The sequence below is a fragment of the Piliocolobus tephrosceles genome, chromosome 10 (assembly GCF_002776525.5).
Source record: "Piliocolobus tephrosceles isolate RC106 chromosome 10, ASM277652v3, whole genome shotgun sequence".
NCBI lineage: Eukaryota > Metazoa > Chordata > Mammalia > Primates > Cercopithecidae > Piliocolobus > Piliocolobus tephrosceles.
In genome coordinates this window covers 109,064,930-109,077,758 of record NC_045443.1, presented here as the reverse complement: position 1 = coordinate 109,077,758, position 12,829 = coordinate 109,064,930, and the positions used below count along the sequence as shown (strand labels likewise).

Here is a 12,829-nt window from a genome sequence, read left to right as displayed (position 1 = left end):
TTGAAGTCAGATAATGATTCCTCCAGTTTTGTTCATTTTGCTCAGTATGGCTTTTGCTATTCTGTGTCTTGTGGTTCCCTGCACATTTTGGAATTATTTTTTCTACTTCTGTGAGGAATGTCATTGGTATTTTGATGGGATTGCACTGAATCTGTAGATTGCTTTGAGTACTGTGAACTTTTAGCAATACTAATTCTTCTAATCCATAAACATGGAATCTCCATGTTTTCTGTGTGTCATCTTCAATTTCAATGTTTTAAAGTTTTCATTGTAGAGATCTTTTACTCATTTGGTTAAGTTTATTCCTAGGTATTTTATTATATTTGTAGCTGTTGTAAATGGGATTGCTTTTAAAATTTTTTTCAGATTGTTTGCTGTTAAATATAAAAATGCTCCTGATTTTTGTATGTTGATTTTTATATCCTGCAACTTTACTGAATTTGTCAGTTATAATAGGTTTTTCTTTTTTGGAGTCTATGTTTTTCCAAATGTAAGGTCATATTATCTGCAAACAAGGATAATTTGACTTATTCCATTTCAGTGTGGATGCTTTTTATTTCTTTTGTCTGATTGCTCTAATTAGGACTTCCAGTATTATGTTGAATAGCAATGGTGAAAGTGGGCATCCTTCTCCTTCCAGATCTTAGAGGAAAGCCCTTCAGTTTTTCCCTGTTCAGTATGGTACTAGTTACGGGTCTCTTATATATGGCTTTTATTTTTATTTTGTTGAGGCATATTTCTTCTATACCCAGTTCTTTGAGAGTTTTTTTGTTTTTTTTTTTTGAGGCAGAATCTCGCTCTGTCACCCAGCTGGAGTGTAGTGGTGTAATCTCGGCTTACTGCGAGCTCTGCCTCCTGGGTTCACTCTGTTCTCCTGCCTCAGCCTCCTGAGTAGCTGGGACTACAGGTGCCCTCCAACATGCCTGGCTAATTTTTTGTATTTTTAGTAGAGACGGGGTTTCACCCTGTTAGCCAGGATGGTCTTGATCTCCTGACCTCATGATCTGCCCGTCTTAGCCTCCCAAAGTGCTGGGATTACAGGCGTGAGCCACCACACCCAGCCGAGGGTTTTAATCATAAGGGGATGTTGCTTTTTGTTGCTTTTTTTGTGATATAAATTATATATTTATATCATAATATATATTTATGTCACATATAATATAAATAATATATATATCTTTTGGTCTTTGTCTTTTATTCTGTTAAGATGTACCAAGTTTATTGATTTGCATATGTTGAACCATCCTTGTCCATGGGATTACAGGCGCGTACCACCACTCCCGGCTAATTTTTTTTGTATTTTTAGTAGAGAGAGGGTTTCACCATGTTGGTCAGGGTGGTCTCGAACTCCTGACTTCAGGTGATCAACCCAGCTTGGCCTCCCAAAGTGCTGGAATTACAGGCATGAGCCACCGTGCCTGGCTTCTAGTGTTACTGTGATCAGAGAAGATAGTTGATATGATTTCAACTTTTTAAAATTTTTATGTGTTTGTTTGTTTGTTTGTAACAGAGTCTCCTTCTGTTACCCAGGCTGAAGTACATGTCACGATCTTGGCTCACCTGCAACCTACACCTTCTTGGCTCAAGCAGTCCTCCCATCTTAGCCTTCCAAGTAACTGGGACTCCAGGCACGTGCCACCACATATGGCTGATACTTCTGGATTTTTTTTTTTGTAGAGATGGGGCATCGCCATGTGTCCCAGGGTTGTCTCAAACTCCTGAGTTCAAACAGTCTACCCATTTTGGCCTCCCAAGGTGCTGGGATTACAGCCATGAGCCGCTGTGCCAGGTCAAATCCTTAGACTTGTTTTGTGGCTTAACATATGGTTTATCTTTGAGAATGATCCATATGTTGAGGAGAAGAATGTATATTCTATAGCTGTTGGGCACAGTGTTTTGTAAATATGTATTAGGCCTATTTGGTCTATAGAGCAAATTAGGTCTAATGTTTCTTTGTTGATTTTCTGTCTGAATGATTTTTCCAGTGCTGAGAGTGGAGTGTTGAAGTTTCTGACCATTACTGAGGTCTGTTTCTCTTTTTTGCTCTAGTAATATTTGCTTTGTATATCTGGATGCTCCAGTATTGGTTGCATATATATTTATACTTGTTATAACCTCTTGCTGAATTGATCCCTTTATCATTATACAATGATCGTCTTTGTCTTTTTTTGTAGACTTTGTCTTGAAGTCTATTTTATGGAAGCATAGCTACTCCTGCTCTTTTCTGGTTTCCATTTGCATGGAATATCTTTTTCCAACTCTTCAATTTTAGTCTATGTGTGATTTCATAGGTAAAGTGATGGATCATTGGTTTTTTTTTTTTTGGAGACAGACTTTCGCTGTTGCCCAGGCTGGAGGGCAATGGCACGATCTTGGCTCACTGCAACCTTCGCCTCCTGGGTTCAAGCAATTCTCCTGCCTCAGCCTCCCGAAGTAGCTGGGATACAGGCACATGCCACCACGCCCAGCTAACTTTTTTGTATTTTCAATAGAGATGGGGTTTCATTATGTTGGCCAGGTTGTTCTTGAACTCCTAACCTCAGGTGATCCGCCTGCCTCTGCCACCCAAAGTCCTGGGATTACAGGTGTGATCCACCGCACCCAGGCTTTTTTAAAAAATCCATTTAACCACAGTATGTCCTTTGATTAGAGAGTTTAGTCAATTTACATTCAGTGTTGTTACTGATGAGTAAGGACTCAACTACTACAACTTACTATCTGGTTGTTTTGTAGTCCTACTCCCTCCCTTCACCCTTCTTTTTTACTTCCTCTTCCCTCCTTTTTTCCCCTCCCTCCCTTCCTTATTTTGAAAGTGATTTTCTCTGGTGGTATGTTTTAATTTCCTGCTTTATATTTTTTGTGTATCTGTTGTTGTTGTTTTTGATTTAAGATCACCATGACAGCCAGGTGCGGTGGCTCACAACTGTAATCCCAGCACTTTGGGAGGCCGAGGTGGGTGGATCAAGAGGTCAGGAGTTCGAGACTAGCCTGGCTAACATGGGGAAACCCTATCTCTACTAAAAATACAAAAATTAGCCAGGTGTGGTGGTGCACGCCTGTAATCCCAGCTATGCAGGAGACTGAGGCAGGAGAATTGCTTGAACCCAGGAGGCAGAGGTTGCAGTGAGCCAAGATTGTGCCACTGCACCCCAGTCTGGGCGACAGAGCGAGACTCTGTCTCAAAAAGAAAAAAAAAAGATCCCCATGAGGGTTGCAAATAACATTTTATAATGCATCATTTTAAACCAATGACAACTTAAAACTGATTGCAAAAACAATCAAGCAAAGAGAAAACTAATAAAAACTCTACACTTCAACTTAATCTGTCCGCTTTTTAACTTTTGTTTCTATTTATACATTTATTATACTATATCTTAAAAAAACTGTAGTTATAGGCCATGAGCAGTGGCTCACACATGTAATCCCAGCACTTTGGGAGGCTGAGGTGGGTGGATCACGAGTTCTAGAGTTCGAGACCAGCCTGACCAACTGACCAATGTGGCGAAACCCCGTCTCTGCTAAAAATACGAAAATTATCCAGGTGTGGTGGCATGCACCTGTAATCCTAGCTACTCAGGAGGCTGAGGCAGGAGAATTGCTTGAACCCGGGAGGCAGAGGTTGCAGTGAGCCGAGATTGCACCACTTCCCTCCAGCCCGGGCGACAGAGCGAGACTCCATCTCAGAAAAAAAAAAAAATTGTAGTTCTTATTTTTGAAAGGTTCATCTTTTATTCTTCCTGGTCAAAATATGACTAGTAGTTTATATACAATTACAGTGTTAAAATATTCTGTATTTTTCTGTGTACTTACTGTTACCTGTCAGTTTTTGCACCTTCAGGTGATTTCTTTTTAACATCCTTTTCTTTCAGATGGAAGAACTTTTTTTTTTTTTTTTTTTTGGAGACAGAGTCATGCTCTGTCACCAGGCTGGAGTGCAGTGGTGCTATCTCAGCAGTGCCATCTTGGCTCACTACAACCTCTGACTCCCAGGTTCAAGCGATTCTCCTGCCTCAGCCTCCCGAGTAGCTGGGATTACAGGCATGCCCAGCTACTTTTTGTATTTTTAGTAGAGACGGGGTTTTGCCATGTTTGCCAGGCTGGTCTTGAACTCCTGACCTCATGGTGATCCTGCTGCCTTGGCCTCCCAAAGTGCTAGGATTATAAGCATGAGTCATCATGCCCAGCTTGGTTGTTTATTTTCAAATAGCCTGAATTCAAGCTCACTAATGTTTTCTTCTGCTTGATATATTTCTGCTATTGAGAGACTGATGCATTTTTCAGTTTGTCAATTGAATTTTTCCACTTCGGGATTTTTGCTTGATTCTTTTTATTAATAATTATTGCAGTCTGTTTTTTAAATTTACAGGATTCTGAATTTGTTCTCTGTATTATCTTGGATTTCGTTGAACTTTCTTAAAGCATCTAGTTTGAATTCTGTCAGAAAGTTCACATATCTCTTATCACTTGGGAATTGGTCACTAGGGCCCTTTATTTTTAGTTCATTTGGTGGAGTCATGTTTTCTTGAGTGGCCTTGTTGCTTGTGGATGTTCATCAGTGTCTGGTCATCGAAGAGTTGGATATTCTATTCTTTGTAGTCTGGTTTTGTTTGTACCCATTTTTTTTCCTTTTTTTGAGATAGTGTCTCGCTCTGTCGCCCAGGCTGGCGTGCAGAGCACAATCTTTGCTCACCGCAACCTCCGCCTCCAGGGTTCAAGCGATTCTCCTGCCTCAGCCTCCGTAGGAGCTGGGGTTACAGGCATATGCCACCACGCCTGGCTAATTTTTGTATTTTTAGTAGAGACGGGGTTTCACCATGTTGGTTAGGCTGGTCTCGAACTCCTAACCTCGTGATCTGCCCACCTCGGCCTCCCAAAGTGCTGGGATTACAGGCGTGAGCCACTGTGTCTGGCTCCCATTCTTCTTGAGAAAGTTTTTCAAGTATTCAAAGGGAATTAAGTGTTGTCATCTAAGTCTTTGTTCACTGCAGCCATACATGCATTAGAGGGCACCCCAGGCCTAGTAATGCTGTGACTCTGTAGAGGTGTCACCTTGGTAGTCTTGGGGAAGATCTGGGAGAATTCCCTGTATTACCAGGCAGTCTCTTGTCCTCTTCCCTTACATTTCTCCAAACAAATGGAGTCTCTCTTGGTGATGAGCTGCCTGGAGTTGGGGGAAGGATGACACAAGCACTGCCTTGGCCACCATCACTGGAACTGTACTGGGTCTCACCCAAGGCCTGTGGCAGCTATTTTCTGGCCACTGCTGATGTTAATTCAAGGCCCCAGGGTGCTTTAGTCAGCAGGTGAAGAATCCTGCAAGGACTGGGTGTTTACTTTCAGTGCAGCAGGTTCCCTTCTGGCCCAGGGTGCATCTAGAAATGCCGCCCAGGAGCCAGGGCCTAGGATCGGGAGCTTTAGGAATCTGCTTTATTTTACTGGGGCTGAGCGGGCATCCACTTGCAAGATAAAGTCCTTTTTACTCTTCTCTCACCTCAAGCAGGTGTGTCTCCCCATGGCCACCACAGCTGGGAATGTGCTGGGTCATATCTGAAGCTGGCACAATATGACATGGCACCTTGTTTTTTATTCAAGGCACAAGGGCTCTTTAGTCAGCTGGTGGTGAATCCTACCAGGACTAGGTATCTCCCTTCAAGGCAATGGGTTCCCTTGTGGCCCAGGATATGTCTAGAAATGTCATCTGGGAGCTACGGCCTAGAGTCGAGGCTTCAGAACTATGCTTGGTGCTTTATTTTACTGTGGCTGAACTAGTATCCACATTTCTAGACAAAGTCCTCCCTACACTTCCCTCTCCTCCCAGAGCTGAGAGCTGTGAGCTCTGGTACCTGGAGTTAGGGGAGGGCTGGCACAAGCACTCCCTTGGCCACCCTAGCTGGTGTCTCAGTGGGTCACATGTACCCCAAGTCCACTGGCTTTGAGCCCAGCACAGTACCATGACTTGTCCAGGAATAGTGGTCCTTGTGGTCTAGACTGCCTTTCAAGTTTATTTAGGACCGCAGAGCACTTGACTCAATAGTGGTAGGGCTTACCAAAATTCAGATTCTTTGTTTTTTTTTGGCAGAGTTTCGCTCTTATTGGCCAGGCTGGAGTGCAATGATGTGATGTCGGCTCACCACAGCCTCCACCTCCTGGGTTCAAACAATTCTCCTGCCTCAGCCTTCCGAGTAGCTGGGATTATAGGCATGCGCTACCACCCCAGGCTAATTTTTTTGTTTTTTAGTAGAGACAAGGTTTCTCCATGTTAGTCAAGCTGGTCTCAAACTCCTGACCTCAGGTGATCCATCCGCCTTGGCCTTCCAAAGTGCTGGGATTACAAGCCACAGCGCCCAGCCCTAAATTCAGATTCTCATCAATGGGATGGACAATTCCCCTCTGACTAGGGCTAGTCTAAATACTCCCTCTGTGGGTGCTAGTTGAATTCTGTCCTGCGCTGCTTTCCACTATGACAGGGCAGCGCTGAGTTTCAATGCAAAATCCCACAGTCATTTCTCTCTCTCTGTCCCCCGAGCACACAGATTCTTTCTCCACCCCACACTGCATTGTGGGGGAATGGCAGGGGTGTTGCGGGGGCAGTTCAAGACTATCTTCCTTATCTTCCTCAGTGCCTTTTTCCTTGATAGGATGTCAAAACCAGGTACTGTGATTGCTTACCTAATTTTTGGTTCTTATGAAGGTGCTTTCTTGTGTGGATAGTTGTTCACTTTGGTGCTCCTTGTGGGGGATGATCACTGGAGGGTTCTGTTTGGCCACCACGCTCTGTCTCCTCTCCCCTGCCATCTCTTTTTTTACTTAGGGGTTTAGAATGTCTAACTGACCAATATGTACAGTCAGGTCTCATTCTGAATTCATCTACTTATGACCTTCCAAGCCCACTAGGCCCAGTTGTTAGTCCAGCCTCTGTTATGGTCCCTCCACATCCTAATTTGCTTCCCTCCAGTTCATTTCGCACAAAGCTGCTGTGTTAATCTTTCTGAACTATAAATCTGCCCAGTACTCTACCCTACTTAAAATTCCTCATTGACTTCCCATTTGCCTTGAGAATTAAAAGCCAAAGTCCTAAACATAGCTTTTTAATTTTTAATTTTTTTTTTTTTTTTTTTTTAATTTTTAGATGGAGCCTTGCTCTGTCACCCAGGCTAGAGTGCAGTGGTGTGATCTTGGGTCACTGCAACCTCCGCCTCCCGGGTTCAAGCAGTTCTCACACGTCAGCCTCCCAAGTAGCTGGGATTTACACGTGTGCCCCACCATGCCTGGCTAATTTTTTTTTTTTTATCTTTATTAGAGATGGAGTTTCACCATGTTGGCCAGGCTGGTCTGAAACTCCTGACCTCAAGTGTTTCCACCCTCCATGGCTTCCCAGAATGCTAGGATTATAGGTGTTAGCCACTGCACACAGCCCTGAACATAGCTTTTAAGTTCCTTTATTGTCGTAATCCTTTTGGCGAGTCTATCATTTTCTTACTTGTACATGTGTGTCCCACCCTTGGCCCAGCCATTGGTGCTTTTCTTGACTTCTTTATTTTTGTTATTTATTTTATTATTATTATTATTATTATTTAATGAGAACAGGGTATCACTATGTGGCTCAGGCTGGTCTTGAACTCCTGAGCTCAAGCAGTCTGCTTGCCTCAGCCTCCCAAAGTGCTGGAATTACAGTGATGAGCCACTGTGCCTGGATCATTGGTGCTATCCTTCAACTTTTTTTTTTTTCAGACAGAGTCTCGTTCTGTCGCCCAGGCTGGAGTGCAGTGGCGCGATCTCGGCTCACTGCAAGCTCTGCCTCCCGGGCTCACACCATTCTCCTACCTCAGCCTCCCAAGTAGCTGGGACTACAGGCATCCGCCACCATGCCCGGCTAATTTTTGTATTTTTAGTAGAGATGGGGTTTCACCGTGTTAGCCAGGATGGTCTCGATCTACTGACCTCATGATCTGCCTGCCTCAGCCTCCCAAAGTGCTGGGATTACAGGCATGAGCCACTGCGCCCAGCCCCCATTGGTGCTATTCTTTTATGTGATAGAGCCATCTTCTCTCTTTTTGTTGAATTTTTAAACATATTCTTCCTTTTACATAGACTATTCTCCATCCCAAACACCTCTCCTAAACTTCTTTCACACCTTAGACTAGCTGAAACTTCCATTGAGAAACCTTTCTTTTTTATAGGTTGTTTTTTCTATAGATTCTCTTAGCATTTACTCATTTTGTTGTGAAGTGTCTGATCTTATTTAGATGACAAGTATAGGAGGATAGAAATTTTTTCGTCTTTTTCTCACCCAGCAAGCACAATTTCTGACATGTGGTAGGCACTCAGTAAATATTGAACTTTAGAGGCTAGGACATTTGAGTGCTTTGGTAACTGTGGTTGTGCTATATAGGTATTCTGTTACTAGTTTATAGTAAAAGCATTACTCTTAAAGTATGAAAAAAGCCTTATTCAGAACATTTCATGCATATAGTTAATATTACTTTGCTTGTGCTCATGGCAAAAATGGATTACTACAGTTATTTATTTAAGTATAATTGTTTCCTTTATTTAGTTACAGCCAAGTTCTACTTCTGAATCTATGGATCAACTACTAAACAAAAATAGAGAGGGAGAAAAATCAAGAGATTTGATCAAAGACAAAATTGAACCAAGTGCTAAGGATTCTTTCACTGAAAATAGCAGCAGCAACTGTACCAGTGGCAGCAGCAAGCCGAATAGCCCCAGCATTTCCCCTTCAATACTTAGTAACACGGAGCACAAGAGGGGACCTGAGGTCACTTCCCAAGGGGTTCAGACTTCCAGTCCAGCATGTAAACAAGAGAAAGATGATAAGGAAGAGAAGAAAGACGCAGCTGAGTGAGTAAACCTGGAACTTAGACCATCCTGTTACTCAGTTAACTTTTTTTTTTTTTTTTTTTTTTTTTAAGGCATTTAGGTCCTTCCAACTGTGAAGAATCCATCTGGACTTTTAGACTGCTTTATACATTGCCCTTAGTTTACAAACAGCTAGTCCAAACAAATGATATCTTAAGTAAATTAGGTTATTGCACCCTGTGCTGCTCTTCTGTTCTTCCCCTTTTTTGCACCCCAGGGCTAGAAAAACAAGGCATAAATTAAGAAAAGTTTTTCTGTAAATGAACAGGAGTTGAAAAATTATCAGTTTGGGAGACCTATCTTTATTGGATTCCACTCATTAGTCACCCTCACTGTGCTGCTAGGATGAAAAACTACCACTGTCAAGGAGAGAAGCATGTGGTGCTTCTACTCGGAATTCAAAATATTTTTCATCAGAAACAGTGTTTTAGTTAATGTTTAGATTTGTTAAGATAGACTTAATTCTGCACATTCCGTATATTTATTAAATGGACTTTCAGGGGCTAACCTCAGAACTTAACTACCATTGACTTAGGTGTTCTGGGTACCAAACAATCCAGTTAAAGCTAAAGTTTTGGAATGCAGCTTATTGATAAATTGGGGACTGCTTATTCTTGATTTGAGGCAAATTTTTTTTAGAGCCATGATTTTCTGCAGGTATGTTATGTAGAAAATACCTTCTCACATAAAAATTACTTCATGCTAGAATATTGGTATGTTGACTGGTGGCTCATACCTATAATCCCAGCACTCTGGGAGGCCGAAGCAGGTAGCTTACTTGAGGTTAGGAGTTGAAGACCAGCCTGGCCAACATGGTGAAACCCTGTCTCTACTAAAAATACAAAAATTAGCCAGGCATGGTGGTAGGTGCCTATAATCCCAGCTACTCAGGAGGCTGAGGCAGGAGAATTGCTTGAACCCAGAAGGTGGAGGCTGCAGTGAGCCAAGATCATGCCACTGCACTCCAGCGTGGGTGACAGAGTGAGACTCCGTCTCAAAAAGTAATAATAATAAAAGAATACTGGTATGTTAAGAAGTGCTTTTAAGGATATTTTATAAGTAGCTACTGTCTTTTCAGCTCAAGTGTTTGTTGATTAGCCAGGCATGGTGGCTCACGCCTGTAATGCCTGCACTTCGGGAGGCTGACTCAGGTAGATCACTTAAGGTCAGCCTGGCCAAAATGGTGAAACCCCATCTCTACTGGGGGAAAAAAAAAAAAAATTAGCTGGGTGTGGTGGCAGTTGCCTGTAATCCCAGCTACTCAGGAGACTGAGGCAGGAGAATTGCTTGAACTGGGGAGGCAGAGGTTGCAGTGAGCCAAGATTGCACTGCTGCGCTCCAGCCTGAGCAACAGAGTGGGACTCTGAAGGAGAAAATAAAGTATTTTTTGATTGCCTTTGAGAGGAGCAGTTGTATATTACTCAGATTTTTTAAAAATTGTTCTTTTATGGCTATATTCTTTAAGGGATTAAGGAATTGGCAATATAAGTGTGTATGTTTTAATAAAGAGGATTAGTGATCTTCTAGTGAGAACAGTTTAAATCTATGTTTAGCAGTGTTTTTGTTTCGTTTTGTTTTGTTGTTTGAGACAGAGTCTCGCTCTGTCGCCCAGGTTGGAGTGCAGTGGTGCGATCTCGGCTCACTGCAAGCTCCGGCTCCCGGGTTCATGCCATTCTCCCGCCTCAGCCTCCCGAGTAGCTGGGACTACAGTTGCCGCCATCATCCATCATGCTCGGCTAGTTTTTTGTATTTTTAGTAGAGAAGGGGTTTCACCGTGTTAGCCAGAATGGTCTCGATCTCCTGACCTTGTGATCCGCCCATCTTGGACTCCCAAAGTGCTGGGATTACAGGCTTGAGCCACCGCGCCCGGCCTAGCAGTTTTTTTTAAATTGTCAGGTATGGAAGATTTTAGAACAACATAAAGTCTATGTAGATTTCACTGGCCTTTTTTTTTTTTTTTTTTTTTTTAGGCAAGTTAGGAAATCAACATTGAATCCTAATGCAAAGGAGTTCAACCCACGTTCCTTCTCTCAGGTAGGTTTATTACTTTCTTTGAGGTTATCTAGTCCCCCAAAAAGAAAAAATAGTAGTAGTAGTCCTTCTTCCATACCTGTCATCTGAATTTTGTTTTAGTATGCTAAAACAACCTTCTTTCTTTTTCTTACATGACCATTAATGAATACTTTTTAGACATTAAAAAAAGGTTTTGTCATCAATTAGATGTGATCTTGGGCAAATCTTTGAATTTCTCTGACCCAGAATTTGACGATGGGTGGCTAGCTAGGCTATCAGGTTTATAAATATGTCCTCTGCACCTGAGGGTTTTGCATCCTGTATTCAACCAACCATGGATCAAAAATATAGTTAGGATAATCTGTACTGAACACGTGCAGACTTTTCCTTGTCGTTATTCCAAAATGATACAGTAAAGCATTTACCTTGTTTTAGGTATTATACGTAATCTAGAGATGGCGTAAAGTGCATAGGTTGTATGCGAATATTTCACAATTTTGTGTAGGGGACTTGAGCATTCTAAGACTTTGGTATCTTCGTAGTGTACTGTAACCAATGCCCCACAGATACCAAGAGATGACTGCTATTATTATTACTCTACTGAGATCATAAGGCATACTTTTAAAAACACTTCCATCAGTTTCTTAAAAATCACTGCCACTGTTTTTAATATTTTTTTAATTGGAAAAGTTTTAAGTTTCTACTGAAACGTTTTTTCTTTTATTGAAATTGCAAATTGATGTGCTATGTTTTTGTTTTCAATAAAAGGGAAATAGTTAAAGCAAGTAAAATTAGACAGATTGGGAAAATCAGTCTTTAAATTACAATAATAGTTCATTTGTTACCTTGAAATAATTGAATTTATTGTTGTTGTTGTAGCCAAAGCCTTCTACTACCCCAACTTCACCTCGGCCTCAAGCACAACCTAGCCCATCTATGGTGGGTCATCAACAGCCAACTCCAGTTTATACTCAGCCTGTTTGTTTTGCACCAAATATGATGTATCCAGTCCCAGTGAGCCCAGGCGTGCAAGTAAGTCATAGAATTTGATGTTCACTTAGCCTTCCTAATTGTTTGTCTCTGACAGCAAGCACTCTTAGGTTTTCAGTGACTTGAGGGTGTGATGGTTATGCATAGGCATTTGAAACAGAGAGGCATGCACAGGTTCAATGTGGTGTTAAGTATAAGGACCTAAATCTGAGAATGTTTTCTGTGAAAAAGATGGTTTAGATTTACTTTAGTTTGGGGTTTGTTCCTTTTAGCTGTGGGTATGATCTAATTTTTAAATGACTAATAGAGAAAATCAGGAAACCTTCTCATGCCTAGCTCTCTAGCAATATAAAACTGAGTGACAGAATACCTTGTTATTATTATAGGAGCCTAATGTTAATTTTTTTTTTATTCTCTCAAGCCTTTATACCCAATACCTATGACGCCCATGCCAGTGAATCAAGCCAAGACCTATAGAGCAGGTAAAGGTGAGAATAATCCTGCCTGTGTTTGCTTGTAGTGTGCATGCTGCATGAATTGAGTAACTAAGTTTATAATGAATAAATAATTGTAGTTTAGCTCTGACTTTTTGATGAGGCTATGCTTTGGCTTTTGATGAACAATATTACATAGATATTCACATGGATTTTATGAACAAAAACAGGAGATGAGAAATGCCTATCAAGTGTGATTGTATAATGTCCTCTTCAAAAAGAGTAATTGGAGGCCAGGTGTGATGTCTCACACCTGTAATTTTAGCATTTTGGGAGGCCACGGTAGGAGGGTTGCTTGACCTCAGGAGTTCAGGATCAGCCTGGGCAACAGAGACCTTGTCTCTACTAAAATTCAAAAAAATTAGCTGGGCATGGTGGCATACGCCTGTAGCCCCCGCTATTTGGGGGACTGAGGCGAGAAGATCACTTGAGCCCAGGAAGTAGAGGCTGCAGTG

The 12,829-nt window shown here is 41.8% G+C and overlaps 1 protein-coding gene across 21 annotated transcripts in view; it reads left to right on the top strand.

The window, feature by feature from the left end:
• ATXN2 (ataxin 2) overlaps positions 1-12,829 on the top strand; it is a 153,282-nt gene that overhangs the window by 101,616 nt on the left and 38,837 nt on the right. For 14 of the 21 annotated variants that reach the window (XM_026456584.2, XM_026456589.2, XM_026456591.2 and 11 more), the window contains 4 exons: positions 8,555-8,859; positions 10,848-10,911; positions 11,770-11,922; positions 12,302-12,368. In XM_026456584.2, coding sequence (XP_026312369.1) covers positions 8,555-8,859; positions 10,848-10,911; positions 11,770-11,922; positions 12,302-12,368 — 589 coding nt within the window. The remainder of the gene's footprint in view (positions 1-8,554; positions 8,860-10,847; positions 10,912-11,769; positions 11,923-12,301; positions 12,369-12,829) is intronic. The other 7 variants (XM_026456586.2, XM_026456590.2, XM_026456592.2 and 4 more) reach the window with 1 other exon arrangement.